Genomic DNA, 15,366 nt, shown 5'->3' on the forward strand with positions numbered 1-15,366 from the left:
TTTGATGGGGACAGTGTAGAGGGAGCTTTACTCTGTATCTAACCCCGTGCTGTACCTGTCCTGGGAGTGTTTGATGGGGACAGTGTAGAGGGAGCTTTACTCTGTATCTAACCCCGTGCTGTACCTGTCTAATCACACGGAACCGTTTTGTCCTCGCAGTGCAATGGAGTCGATCTCTGCTGTGATCTCCGTCCACAGGAAATACTGGAAGTGCCTTCAGAACCGCGGTGAGTTGTTTGAGTGGAGGCCCCTGAGCTTCGTAGCTTCAGCGACACAGTGCGGCTCCCTGCCTGTTAGGGGCCAGGGTTTAGAGAACCCCAAAGTGTATCATAGAATTTCATAGAATTTACAGTGCAGAAGGAGGCCATTCTGCCCATTGAGTCTGCACCGGCTCTTGGAAAGAGCACCCTAGCCAAGGTCAACACCTCCACCCTATCCCCATAACCCAATCCAACACTAAGAGCAATTTTGGACACTAGGGCAATTTAGCATGGCGAATTCACCTAACCTGCACATCTTTGGACTGTGGGGGGAAACCGAAGCACCCGGAGGAAACCCACGCACACACGGGGAGGATGTGCAGACTCCGCACAGACAGTGACCCAAGCCGGAATCGAACCTGGTACCCTGGAGCTGTGAAGCGATTGTGCTATCCACAATGCTACCGTGCTGCCCCGTGCTATCGTGCTATCATGATACCGTGCTATCATGGAGGTCATCTGACTCACAACTTTTAATAGATTGTGGTATGGGGAGCACACGGGCCGACCTTACAGGTGTAGGGCAATAGAGAGTTAAAGTACTTTTAAATTAAAACAATGTTTACTTATGAAACCAGTTAACACTTTATAACCCCACAGGAAACATCTTAATAACTATCAACACCAATAAATCCCCCAAAGAATACAGTGCTCTATAAGTAACTCTTAATCTTTCTTTGCAACATCCATAAGACAAAAATAACCCTTTTTACAGAAAGACATTTTCGGGGCAGCACGGTAGCATGGTGGTTAGCATAAATGCTTCACAGCTCCATGGTCCCAGGTTCGATTCCCGGCTGGGTCACTGTCTGTGCGGAGTCTGCACGTCCTCCCCGTGTGTGCGTGGGTTTCCTCCGGGTGCTCCGGTTTCCTCCCACAGTCCAAAGATGTGCGGGTTAGGTGGATTGGCTATGCTAAATTGCCCGTAGTGTCCTAAAAAGTAAAAGGGGGTTGTTGGGTTACGGGTATAGGGTGGATACGTGGGTTTGAGTTGGGTGATCATTGTTCGGCACAACATTGAGGGCCGAAGGGCCTGTTCTGTGCTGTACTGTTCTATGTTCTATGTTCTACATCAGGTTTAACTTCTCTACTGAGAACAGTTACCACTTTGAAATCACCACATGAACATTCTTCAGCCTGCAGAGATTCATACACATCTTGCTGTGACTGCAGCTTCTCCAAATCTAAAACAAAACTAAAAACACCCAAAATGTGAATAAAAATTATTTTTAAAGAAAGAGATTGAAACTGGCAACAGGGTAGGAATAATTTACTTAGACGTAATCTTGGGGAAACAGGTCTAATGTGACTACATCCATTGGCTCAGAACCACCAGCAGACAATGACTATTTTTAGCATTGGCCATCTACCTTTGCTGTGGTTCGCTATCATCGGATTATATTCAGTGTCCACCGCGCGGACTTCTTCTTTGAAATAGAACATAGAACAGTACAGCACAGAACAGGCCCTTCGGCCCTCTATGTTGTGCCGAGCAATGATCACCCTACTCAAACCCACATATCCCACCCTCTACCCGTAACCCAACAACCCCCCCTTAGCCTTACTTTTTAGGACATTACAGACAATTTAGCCTGGCCAATCCACCTAACCCGCACATCTTTGGACTGTGGGAGGAAACCGGAGCACCCGGAGGAAACCCACGCACACTCACGGGGAGGACGTGCAGACTCCGCACAGACAGTGACCCAGCCGGGAACCGAACCTGGGACCCTGGGACCCTGGAGCTGTGAAGCATTTATGCTAACCACCATGCTACCGTGCTGCCCTGTGTGAAAAAGAACTGTGAAAAGGAAATTCACTCCACCTTAAAGCTCATTGACCACCAGATCCAGACTGATCCACGGGCTACTCATCGTGTGGCACAACCTACCTGCATTAATGCTTTCCTCCAAGGGAGGAAAATGCCTCCAGTTTCACAGGACATGTTATACGCAGAGAACATTCATGAGGGACTGTCCAATTTTACAGAGCTATCTGAAAATGTTCGTTCTTCCATGAGAAATGAAATACATAATTTTCTGAAAAAGGATAAAAGACCTTTTTTTAAGGATAAAAAGGACAACCACCTTCACAGCTGTGCTATGCGCAGCTCACTCAGACGTCGGCTACACCAGTATATTTTCTTCGTTTAGTTCACTGCGGTACCTGTGCAAAGCAGGGCTGTGGCCCGTCGATCTGAAACAAATCACAGAGCAAAGCGAGGAATACGTTTCACCGTTGGAAAAATCAAATTTGACATGCTCTCCCAGTCCCCCAAAATTGCAACGTGTGGGTCAGTGCTGTACTCTATCCCGGCTGTCATTGCCATTGTTGGCTTCCTTACATTTTATTGTGATGTTCCTCACCGATGAGCAGAAATCTTCATGAACACATTTCAGAGTGTGTCAGATATATCATTTAGGGGCAGCACGGTGGCGCAGTGGGTTAGCCCTGCAGCCTCACGCCGCCGAGATCCCAGGTTCGATCCCGGCTCTGGGTCACTGTCCTGTGTGGAGTTTGCACATTCTCCCCGTGTCTGGGTGGGTTTCGCCCCCACAACCCAAAGATGTGTAGGGTAGGTGGATTGGCCAGGCTAAATTGCCCCTTAATTGGAAAAAATGAATTGGGTACTCTAAATTTAAAAAAATATATATATCATTTAGCACTTGTAAATAGAGTCTCCCATTATTTATTACAAGTATCTAATATGATACTTAGCTTAAGCCAGTTAACACTGACTGAATAGTTACTTTGGCACTCCAGGGAACTTTCAGCACGGCAGCAAAGAAATAATCGAGAATGCTTTTGTGAATTCAATAAGAAGAAGTAAATATGTGAAAATCTGTCATTTAATAACAATGTTTACCTTGGAAAAAACTAAACACACCCTGTCGCTGTGAGCCCAAAGTGAAAGTAAAAAGCTGACAGACAGCCCAGCTCCACCCACACTCTGACATCACTGATAAACACCTATTTCGTAAAGGTACACCCACTGCAGCTATTTGATAAACCCCCATTTCTTAAAGGTACTCTCACCGTGACACTGTCGCAGACTGTCCTGCTTGACCAGCGTCGCCTTTTTTTGCGCATTTTGATTCTCTCTTTCTCTCACTCTCCCCCCCCCCCCCCCCCCCCCCCTCCGACTGTGGCAGGCGGCCATGTTGATTTGCCGCTGCTCCCACCTTGGTGTGCATTTGCTTGGGAGGAGTGGGGTTCGGTGATGAGAATGGGGAGTTTTGCCCGACCGGTAACTCCCGCCAAGCCCGGAGGGAGGGGACTAGGGGTGCCCCCGCTCCTGTACCTGACCCTCCTTGGGTCTGTGATCCTCTGGCGGTGCAGAGTTCCCAGTTCGGCGCCCCGCAGCAGGTGAAAGGTGCCATTTCGGTGTCGCGTGAGGAGGGGGGGGAGTTGGATTCGGGCCCCGCACTCAGCTGCTCCGCTTGCCTCTTAGAGTTGAGCTCGTGGCGCGACGTTCAGGCCTTCCCCGAGGCGAGCGAGCTGACCGATGACGTGGATGAGATGCTGGACATCATCATGATGGAGGTGATGAGACCTCTGCCCCCTTACCAAACTGGGCTGCTGTATGACGAGCGAATGAAGGACCACTTCAACATGTGGGACTTGTAAGTGTGAGCAGACTAAACCACTGCAGTTTTCTTGTGTGTGTGTGTGTGTACGTACCGGGGTCTTGTGTGTCTGATTTCTGTCAGTCGGCGTGTATCACGTGGAGTCTGTGAGATCACCCTCCTGTTGTGCTGAGGGGTGGGGAGGGGGTTCTTGGTATGTCATTGTGTGCATCTGTGGGTGCTTGGCATGTGAATGCGACAGTCTGGATGTGCTTGGCATGTGAATGCATCCGTCTGTATGTGTTTGGTATGTGAATGTGTGGGTATGTGGGTGCTTGAGGTGTGAATGTATGCATCTTAGTGCGAGATTGATCTGTGAATGCATGGGTCTGTGCATGCATGTGAATGTGTGAGTCTGTGTGTGCTTGGTATGTGAGTGCATGCATCCTTGACATGTGAGTATGCACATTTGTCCGTGTACTTGACATGTGTGCACACGTGCATATGTCCCTGGCATTGTGCACGCAGCTGTGCATTTGATGTGTGCGTGCCCTTGGTGTTCAAGCGTGTACTTCCCTCAGTGTCTGCTTGTTGTGAGAGCATTTTTCTCTGCGTGTGTCCTTGATGTGTGCCTGAGCCTGTGTGTAGGATTGTGCATCAGTGCATTGTCTGCTAAGTGTGTGTCAGTTATAAACTGCAGACTCTTTTCATGCAAGTCAACACCCGGAGCAGCCTCGGCGAATCTCACAGATATTTGCCCGTCACGAGGAACTGCACCTGGTGGAAAGGTGCTATCCAATTCTTGCTCATCCAGCCAACGAGAGTCAAGTAGAGATGTGTCACAGGTAAGTGACAGAGGGGAATTTATTCTCTTTTTGTTTAAAATTTAGAATATCCAATTCATTTTTCCCAATTAAGGGGCAATTTAGCACGGCCAATCCACCAAATCTGCACATCTTTGGGTTGTGGCAGTGAGACCCACGCAGACACGGGGAGAATGTGCAAACTCCACACGGTCAGTGACCCAGGGCCGGGATTCGAACACGGGTCCTCAGCGCCGTGAGGTAGCAAAGCTAACCACTGTGCTGCCACACAATATATTCTCTATTCGTCTGTTTCATATATGGAGAACTATTTATGTTTCTCTGTCTCTCTCTCTCTCTCCCTCTTTCTCTCTCTCTCTCCCTCTTTCTCTCTCTCTCTCCCTCTCCCTGTCTCTCACTTTGTCTCTGCATCTCTCTCTGTCTCGCTGTGTATGTGTCTCTCTCTGAACTATGTCACTGCCCCTCTCTCTCTCTCTGCCTCTCTCTCTCTCTCTGCCTCACTCTCTCTGCCTCTCTCTCTCTCTCTGCCTCACTCTCTCTGCCTCTCTCTCTCTCTCTGCCTCTCTCCCTCTGCCTCTCTCTATGTCTCTCTCTCACTCTCTGTCTCCCTCTCGATCTCTCTCTCTCTCTGCCTTTCCTTCTCTCCCTCTGCCCCCCCTCTCCCTCTGCCACTCCCTCTGCCTCTCCCACTGCCCCTCCTTCTGCCCCTCCCCTCTGCCCCTCTCCCTCTGCCCCTCTCCCTCTGCCCCTCTCCCTCTGCCCCTCTCCCTCTGCCCCTCTCCCTCTGCCCCTCTCCCTCTGCCCCTCTCCCTCTGCCCCTCTCCCTCTGCCCCTCTCCCTCTGCCCCTCTCCCTCTGCCCCTCTCCCTCTGCCCCTCTCCCTCTGCCCCTCTCCCTCTGCCCCTCTCCCTCTGGCCCCTCTCCCTCTGCCCTTCTCCCTCTGCCCCTCTCCCTCTGCCCCTCTCCCTCTGCCCCTCTCCCTCTGCCCCTCTCCCTCTGCCCCTCTCCCTCTGCCCCTCTCCCTCTGCCCCTCTCCCTCTGCCCCTCTCCCTCTGCCCCTCTCCCTCTGCCCCTCTCCCTCTGCCCCTCTCCCTCTGCCCATCTCCCTCTGCCTCTCCCTCTGCCCTCTGCCTCTGCCCCTCCCTCTGCCCCTCCCTCTGCCCCTCTCCCTCTGCCCCTCTCCCTCTGCCCCTCTCCCTCTGCCCCTCTCCCTCTGCCCCTCTCCCTCTGCCCCTCTCCCTCTGCCCCTCTCCCTCTGCCCCTCTCCCTCTGCCCCTCTCCCTCTGCCCCTCTCCCTCTGCCCCTCTCCCTCTGCCCCTCTCCCTCTGCCCCTCTCCCTCTGCCCCTCTCCCTCTGCCCCTCTCCCTCTGCCCCTCTCCCTCTGCCCCTCTCCCTCTGCCCCTCTCCCTCTGCCCCTCTCCCTCTGCCCCTCTCCCTCTGCCCCTCTCCCTCTGCCCCTCTCCCCCTCTGCCCTCTGCCCCTCTCCCTCTGCCCCTCTCCCTCTGCCCCTCTCCCTCTGCCCCTCTCCCTCTGCCCCTCTCCCTCTGCCCCTCCCCTCTGCCCCTCCCTCTGCCCCTCTCCCTCTGCCCCTCTCCCTCTGCCCCTCTCCCTCTGCCCCTCTCCCTCTGCCCCTCTCCCTCTGCCCCTCTCCCTCTGCCCCTCTCCCTCTGCCCCTCTCCCTCTGCCCCTCTCCCTCTGCCCCTCTCCCTCTGCCCCTCTCCCCTCTGCCCCTCTCCCTCTGCCCCTCTCCCTCTGCCCCTCTCCCTCTGCCCCTCTCCCTCTGCCCCTCTCCCTCTGCCCCTCTCCCTCTGCCCCTCTCCCTCTGCCCCTCTCCCTCTGCCCCTCTGCCCCTCTCCCTCTGCCCCTCTCCCTCTGCCCCTCTCCCTCTGCCCCTCTCCCTCTGCCCCTCTCCCTCTGCCCCTCTCCCTCTGCCCCTCTCCCTCTGCCCCTCTCCCTCTGCCCCTCTCCCCTCTGCCCCTCTCCCTCTGCCCCTCTCCCTCTGCCCCTCTCCCTCTGCCCCTCTCCCTCTGCCCCTCTCCCTCTGCCCCTCTCCCTCTGCCCCTCTCCCTCTGCCCCTCTCCCTCTGCCCCTCTCCCTCTGCCCCTCTCCCTCTGCCCCTCTCCCTCTGCCCCTCTCCCTCTGCCCCTCTCCCTCTGCCCCTCTCACTCTGCCCCTCTCACTCTGCCCCTCTCCCTCTGCCCCTCTCACTCTGCCCCTCTCACTCTGCCCCTCTCACTCTGCCCCTCTCACTCTGCCCCTCTCCCTCTGCCCGTCTCCCTCTGCCCGTCTCCCTCTGCCCCCTCCCTCTGCCCCTCCCTCTGCCCCTCTCCCTCTGCCCCTCTCCCTCTGCCCCTCTCCCTCTGCCCCTCTCCCTCTGCCCCTCTCCCTCTGCCCCTCTCCCTCTGCCCCTCTCCCTCTGCCCCTCTCCCTCTGCCCCTCTCCCTCTGCCCCTCTCCCTCTGCCCCTCTCCCTCTGCCCCCTCCCTCTGCCCCTCTCCCTGTCCCTCTGCCCCTCTCCCTCTGCCCCTCTCCCTCTGCCCCTCTCCCTCTGCCCCTCTCCCTCTGCCTCTCTCCCTCTGCCTCTCTCCCTCCATCTCTCTCTCTCTCTCTTTCTCTCTCTGTCTCTCTCTTCATTTCATTTTATCTCTCTGCCTCTTTCTGTGTCTGGCTGTCTCTGTCTATTTCTCGCTCTGGGTCTCTCTCTCTCTCTGTCTCTGTCTCTCACCTTTTATCTGTTTCTGTCTGTTTATCTCTCTCTCTCTCTCTCTGTTCCTCTCTCTTCATTTCATTTCTCTCTCTCTCTCTCTCTCTCTCTCTGTTTCTCTCTCTCCTTTAAGGCTCTCGTTAAAAAACCGACCTCTTCGACCGAGCTTCTGGTCAGCTATAGCCTGTGGCCCAGGGTTAAATTCTGTCGATTACATCCACCGATTAGTTGTTGCAGAGAAAGTGGTGGAGTTCTCTCTGCACTCGCACGGGATCTGTGATTGTGGCAGAGGCAGTGCTGAGACATGGAGGGGGGGGGCGGTCAGCGAGTGGAGGTCCCGATCTTCTGTGGACTGTCCATCTTGGGAGACAGTGGCTGCAGTCACAATGCCTCCGGTCATCAGAGGGAATAAAAATCTAGCATTGCGCCCCCCCCCCCCCCCCCCCCCCCCCCCTCCAGGGGCAATTCCTACCGAGACACGCTGTTTGAGAGCCAATCAGAGATGGGCAACAAGTACCCACCTCAACCAGTGACAGCCACACAGAAGAAAGAAGTTTTTTTTAAAATCTCGCTCTGTTCCCGCCTCTCTCAGCTTAACCTACATCACGTCACTGAAGTCCACAAAGGAGATGAATTCCCGGGAGTTGCATCGGCAATCGTGTGAGTACAACTCCATCTTCATCTCGCCTCAGACCTACGACAGCGCGCTGCTAGCGGTGGGCTCCCTCTTTAACGTGGTGGATGCCGTGCTGACAGGACAGGTGAGCGGCCATTTAGATGTCTGGCTCTTCGTTTGGGGGAGGGGGGGGGGGTGCGCGGGGGTTTGGGGAGCAGGCCCGAGGCTCAGGGGTCCAGGCACGCGCTCGGCATGTGAATCTCTTAGTGGGAAGGTAAGCGGTGAAGAGGAGGCTCCAAGACGAGTTAGGCAGGTTGAGTGGGTGGGCAAATAGGTGGCGACTGCAGTTTAGCGTAGATCAGTGCGAGGTTATCGGCTTCGGATGGAGGAAAGTGGCACGGTACACCATGGTACACCACTGAAAGCAATCAGGCGGGTGTAGCGAGCAGTTCGGAAGGCAAATGATCCACGTTGACCTTCACTGTGGTAGGACCCAAGCTCAGGAGTAAGGATGTCTCACTGCAGCTGTACAAGGACATTGGTGAGGCAATACCGGGAATATCTTGTGCTGTTTGGGGTCTCCTGATCATACTCGTGGCAGAGGGAGCTCACCGAGAGAATGATTCCCGGGATGGCGGGATTGTTGTCGGAGGAGAGATTGGGTCGAACAGGGCCTGTGCTCACTGGAGATTAGAAGAGTGAGGGGGGGGGATCTAATTGTCACGTGTAAAATTCTGGCAGGGCTGGACAGAGTGGGTGCAGAGATGTTGTTTCCTCTGCCTGGGTGCGATCGAGAACAAAGTGGTCACGGTCTCGAGATACGGGGGGGGGGGGGGGGGGGGGGGGGGGGGGGGGGGGGTCGGCCATTTGCAACTGAGATGAGGAGAAACCTCGTCACTCAGAGGGTGATGACCCTGTGCAACTCTCTCCCCCCAGTGGCTGTGGGGCCAAGTCACTGAATATATTCAAGAAGGAAATGGATAGATTTCTATACTCTAATGGGGTGCAGGAGGTGTGGGGTTGAGAAGGAGGAACAGCTTGTTGGATCACGGACCAGGCTCGAAGGGCCGAATTGCCTCTGATCTCCAGTTTTCTAACGTAACTGCGACCTGACCAAAACCCACAAAGCTATCTCCTTTCCTCCCCCCCCCCCCCCCCCCCCCCCCCCCCCCCCCCCCCTCCTTTTCTCTCACAGGTCCAGAACGGAGTTGCGCTCATTCGTCCCCCAGGCCACCACGCGGAGAGGGACGTGGCTTGTGGATTCTGTTTCTTCAACAACGTGGCCCTGGCTGCTCGTTTCGCCCAGAACCTGGTCGGCCACAAAATAAAGTAAGACCCGGGGGGATCTGTAAAGTGCCTGACGTCCCCTCTGCCTGCCCGACGGAGCCTTGATACCTTCAGCCTCGGATAGGAATCGCGTTTCGAACCCTTCCGCTTGCCCCCTCCCCACCCCCCAAGTATCTCGGTAACTTTTCTTCCTCTCCCCGACACCCCCCTCCCCCCATGCCAATACTTGTAATGGGAAAAGCCTGTGTAAACATGTCACGTTGTAGTTACACATTCCCACCAGCAGAGGCATTGCAAAATGCCGTTTACTGCCCTTCAGGCAGATGTAAAGGTTCCTATGTCCAACGGCGACAGTGGCAACTTATATCTCGAACGGAGAACACAGTCTCAGGGGAGGGGGGGGGGGGGGGGGGGGGGGGGGGGGGGGGGGGCATTTTCAACCAAGGTGAACATAGAACAGTACAGGCCCTTCGGTCCACAATGTTGTACCAACCATTTATCGTAATCTAAGATCAACTTAACCTACATCCCTTCAATTTACTGCTGCCCATGTGCCTCTCCAGGAGTCGCTTAAAAGTCCCTAATGACTCCGACTCCACCACCTCTGCTGGCCGTGTATTCCACACACCCACCACTCTGTGTGTAATGAACCGACCTCTGACATCTGTGTTGTCCCCTTGTTCAAGAAGGGGAGTAGAGACAACCCTGGTAATTATAGACCTGTGAGCCTTACTTCGGTTGTGGGTAAAATGTTGGAAAAGGTTATAAGAGATAGGGTTTATAATCATCTTGAAAAGAACAAGTTGATTAGCGATACTCAACACGGTTTTGTGAAGGGTAGGTCATGTCTCACAAACCTTATTGAGTTTTTTGAGAAGGTGACCAAACAGGTGGATCAGGGTAAAGCTGTTGATGTGGTGTATATGGATTTCAGTAAGGCGTTTGATAAGGTTCCCCACGGTAGGCTATTGCAGAAAATAAGGAAGTATGGAATTGAAGGTGATTTAGCGGTTTGGATCAGTAATTGGCTAGCTGAAAGAAGACAGAGGGTAGTGGTTGATGGCAAATGTTCATCCTGGAGTTCAGTTACTAGTGGTGTACCGCAAGGATCTGTTTTGGGGCCACTGCTGTTTGTCATTTTTATAAATGACCTGGAAGAGGGTGTAGAAGGATGGGTTAGTAAATTTGCAGATGACACGAAGGTCGGTGGAGTTGTGGATAGTGCTGAAGGATGTTATAGGATACAGAGGGACATAGATAAGCTGCAGAGCTGGGCTGAGAGGTGGCAGATGGAGTTTAATGCGGAAAAGTGTGAGGTGGTTCACTTTGGAAGGAGTAACAGGAATGCAGAGTACTGGGCTAATGGCAAGATTCTTGGTAATGTAGATGAACAGAGAGATCTCGGCATCCAGGTACATAAATCCCTGAAAGTTGCCACCCAGGTTAATAGGGCTGTTAAGAAGGCATATGGTGTGCTAGCCTTTATAAGCAGGGGGATTGAGTTTCGGAACCACAAGGTCATGCTGCAGCTGTACATAACTCTGGTGCGGCCACACCTGGAGTACTGCGTGCAGTTCTGGTCACCACATTATAGGAAGGATGTGGAAGCTTTGGAAGGGTTCAGAGGAGATTTACTAGGATGTTGCCTGGTATGGAGGGAAGGTCTTACGAGGAAAGGCTCAGGGAATTGAGGTTGTTTTCGTTAGAGAGGAGAAGGCTGAGAGGTGACTTAATAGAGACATATAAGATAGTCAGAGGGTTAGATAGGGTGGACAGTGAGAGTCTTTTTCCTCGGATGGTGATGACCAACACGAGGGGACATAGCTTTAAATTGAGGGGTGGTAGATATAGGACAGATGTCAGAGGCAGTTTCTTTACTCAGAGAGTAGTAGGGGTGTGGAACGCCCTGCCTGCAATAGTAGTAGACTCGCCAACTTTAAGGGCATTTAAGTGGTCACTGGATAGACATATGGATGAAAATGGAATAGTGTAGGTCAGATAGGCTTCAGATGGTTTCACGGGTCGGCGCAACATCGAGGGCCGAAGGGCCCGTACTGCGCTGTAATGTTCTATGTTCTATCTCCCCTATACCTTCCTCCAATCACCTTAAAACTATGCCTCCTCGTGACAGTCATTTCCGCCCTGGGGAAAAGTCTCCATCCACTCTATCCATGCCTCTCATCACCTATACACCTCGATCAAGTCGCCTCTCTTCCTTCTTCGCTCCAGTGAGAAAAGCCCTCGCTCCCTCAACCTTTCTTCATAAGACATGCCCTCCTGTCCAGGCAGCATCCTGGTAAATCTCCTCTGTACCCTCTCCAAAGCATCCACATCCTTCCTATAATGAGGCGACCAGAACTGGACACAATATTCCAAATGTGGTCTAACTAGGGTTATATAAAGCTGCAGCAAAACCTCGCGGCTCTTAAACTCAATCCCCCTGTTAATGAAAGCCAACACACCATACGCCTTCTTAACAACCCTATCAACCTGGGTGGCAACTTTGAGGGATCTATGTACGTTGTTATGGTCCAGGGTTTAGAGTTCCCCTGACCCACAACTTTGACTAGATTGTGGTATGGGGAGCACACGGCCCACTCTACAGGTGTGGTACAGCAGAAATGGAAAAGTATTTTTTAAAGCAAAACAATGTTTATTCTATGAATTCAAGTTAACCTTTTTAAAACGCACAGTTAACATCTTAGAATAAAGAATAAAATAAAGAAAAGTACGGCACAGGAACAGGCCCTTCGGCCCTCCAGGCCCGTGTCGACCATGCTGCCCGTCTAAGCTCAAATCTTCTACACTTCCGGGGTCCGTATCCCTCTATTCCCATCCTATTCATGTATTTGTCAAGATGCCCCCTAAATGTCACTATCGTCCCTACTTCCACCACCTCCTCCGGCAGCGAGTTCCAGGCACCCACTACCCCCTGTGTAAAAAAACTTGCCTCGTACATCTCCTCTAAACCTTGCCCCTCGCACCTTAAACCTATGCCCCCTAGTAATTGACCCCTCTACCCTGGGAAAAAGCTTCTGACTATCCACTCTGTCTATGCCCCTCATAATTTTGTAGACCTCTATCAGGTCGCCCCTCAACCTCCATCGTTCCAGTGAGAACAAGCCGAGTTTATTCAACCGCTCCTCATAGCTAATGCCCTCCATACCAGGCAACATCCTGGTAAACCTCTTCTGCACCCTCTCTAAAGCCTCCACATCCTTCTGGTAGTGTGGCGACCAGAACTGAACACTATACTCCAAGTAATGGCCTAACTAAGGTTCTATACAGCTGCAACATGACTTGCCAATTCTTATGCTCAATGCCCCGGCCAATGAAGGCAAGCATGCCGTATGCCTTCTTGACTGCCTTCTCCAGTTGTGTTGCCCCTTTCAGTGACTTGTGGGCCTGTACACCTAGATCTCTCTGACTTTCAATACTCTTGAGGGTTCCACCATTCACTGTATATTCCCTACCTGCATTAGACCTTCCAAAATGCATTACCTCACATTTGTGCGGATTAAACTCCATCTGCCATCTCTCCGCCCAAGTCTCCAAACGATCAAAATCCTGCTGTATCCTCTGACAGTCCTTACTGCTATCCGCAATTCCACCAACCTTTGTGTCGTCTGCAAACTTACTAATCAGACCAGTTACATTTTCCTCCAAATCATTTATATTTACTACGAACAGCAAAGGTCCCAGCACTGATCCCTGCGGAACACCACTAGTCACAGCTCTCCAATTAGAAAAGCACCCTTCCATTGCTATTCTCTGCCTTCTATGACCTAGCCAGTTCTGTATCCACCTTGCCAGTTCTGTATCCACCTTGCCAGCTCAACCCTGATCCCGTGTGACTTCACCTTTTGTATCAGTTTATCATGAGGGACCTTGTCAAAGGCCTTACTGAAGTCCAGATAGACAACATCCACTGCCTTACCTGCATCAATCATCTTTGTGACCTCTTCGAAAAACTATCGTTAGTGAGACACGACCTCCCCTTCACAAAACCATGCTGCCTCTCACTAATACGCCCACTTGCTTCCAAATGGGAGTCGATCCTGTCTCGAAGAATTCTCTCCAGTAATTTCCCTACCTCTGACGTAAGGCTCACCGGCCTGTAGTTCCCTGGATTATCCTTGCTACCCTTCTTAAACAAAGGAACAACATTGGCTATTCTCCAGTCCTCCGGGACATCAGCTGAAGACAGTGAGGATCCAAAGATTTCTGTCAGGGCCTCAGCAATTTCCTCTCTTGCCTCCTTCAGTATTCTGGTTAGATCCCATCAGGCCCTGGGGGCTTATCTACCGTAATATTTTCAAGACGCCAACACCTCATCTTTTTGGATCTCAATGTGACCCAGGCTATCTACACACCCTTCTCCAGACTCAACATCCACCAATTCCTTCTCTTTGGTGAATACTGATGCAAAGTATTCATTTAGTACCTCGCCCATTTCCTCTGGCTCCACACATAGATTCCCTTGCCGATCCTTCAGTGGGCCAACCCTTTCCCTGGCTACCCTCTTGCTTTTTATGTACGTGTAAAAAGCCTTGGGATTTTCCTTAACCCTATTTGCCAATGACTTTTCGTGACCCCTTCTAGCCCTCCTGACTCCTTGCTTAAGTTCCTTCCTACTTTCCTTATATTCCACACAGGCTTCGTCTGTTCCCAGCCTTCTAGCCCTGACAAATGCCTCCTTTTGCTTTTTGACGAGGCCTACAATATCTCTCGTTATCCAAGGTTCTCGAAATTTGCCGTATTTATCCTTCTTCCTCACAGGAACATGCCGGTCCTGAATTCCTTTCAACTGACATTTGAAAGCCTCCCACATGTCAGATGTTGATTTACCCTCAAACATCCGCCCCCAATCTAGGTTCTTCAGTTCCCGCCTAATATTGTTATAATTAGCCTTCCCCAATTTAGCACATTCACCCAAGGACAACTCTTATCCTTGCCCACCAGCACTTTAAAACTTCCTGAATTGTGGTCACTGTTCCCGAAATGCTCCCCTACTGAAACTTCGACCACCTGGCTGGGCTCATTCCCCAACACCAGGTCCAGTACAGCCCCTACCCTGATTGGACTGTCTACATATTGTTTTAAGAAGCCCTCCTGGATGCTCCTTACAAACTCTGCCCCGTCTAAGCCGCTAGCACTAAGTGAGTCCCAGTCAATATTGGGAAGTTGATATCTCCCATCACAACAAACCTGTTGTTTTTACTCGTTTCCAAAATCTGTCGACCGATCTGCTCCTCTATCTCCCGCTGGTTGTTGGGAGGCCTGTAGTAAACCCCCAACGTTGTGACTGCACCCTTATTCCTGATCTCCACCCTTATTCCTGATCTCCACCCATATAGCCTCACTGCCCTCTGAGGCTTCCTCCCGCAGTACAGCTGTGATATTCTCCCTAACCAGCAGCAATTCCTACTCCACTTTTACACCCCCCTCTATCCCGCCTGAAACATCTAAATCCTGGAACGTTTAGCTGCCAATCCTGTCCTTCCCTCAACCAGGTCTTTGTAATGGCAACAATATCATAGTTCCAAGTACTAATCCAAGCTCTAAGTTAATTTGCCTTACCCGTAATACCCGGGATCAGGACAAATACCATTTCCCATGGCCTCCCCAGAATATGAACTTCCCCTTGAATTTTAAAAACCCGGCTTAGATGCAGATCAGGCCGGGGAAGGCGACCGACAGGGGAGTGGAGGAGCATTGGAATTGTACTACAATAAACCTTGTTCATAATTAGTACCATCGTCTGTGTTTAACGGGTCACGGATTGAACAGGTTGTGAATCTTCAATCGCCTGCCGTGGAAGATGCATATGTGTTGAGTACATCCAAGTACAGCATTTATTCCCCATCCCTAATTGCCCATCAAGAAGGTGGTGGGTGAGTCGCCATCTTGAACCGCTGCAGTCCCTGTGTGGTGTAGGTACATCAGTAGATTTTTGGACAATTGAGGGAATGGAGGGCAAAATGGAGTGGTTTTCTGGTGGGGGAGGGAAGGATTTGTGGCGTTGAGGGGCGGGGGGAGGTTTCGGAGCATTTGGGGGCAGGATGGGTGGAATTTTGTTTTCATTTGTTCACAGCGTCGCTGGCCAGGCCC

General features: G+C 52.1%; 1 protein-coding gene across 1 annotated transcript in view; it reads left to right on the forward strand.

Annotated features, from left to right (window-relative positions):
• Positions 1 to 163: 163 nt before the first annotated feature.
• The window catches only part of LOC119955781 (histone deacetylase 6-like), a 74,267-nt gene continuing 59,064 nt past the window's right edge, over positions 164 to 15,366 (forward strand). The window contains exons 1-5 of the mRNA XM_038782339.1: positions 164 to 227; positions 3,712 to 3,883; positions 4,543 to 4,671; positions 7,945 to 8,113; positions 9,164 to 9,297. Coding sequence (XP_038638267.1) covers positions 164 to 227; positions 3,712 to 3,883; positions 4,543 to 4,671; positions 7,945 to 8,113; positions 9,164 to 9,297 — 668 coding nt within the window. The remainder of the gene's footprint in view (positions 228 to 3,711; positions 3,884 to 4,542; positions 4,672 to 7,944; positions 8,114 to 9,163; positions 9,298 to 15,366) is intronic.

The sequence above is a fragment of the Scyliorhinus canicula genome, chromosome 21, assembly GCF_902713615.1.
Source record: "Scyliorhinus canicula chromosome 21, sScyCan1.1, whole genome shotgun sequence".
NCBI lineage: Eukaryota > Metazoa > Chordata > Chondrichthyes > Carcharhiniformes > Scyliorhinidae > Scyliorhinus > Scyliorhinus canicula.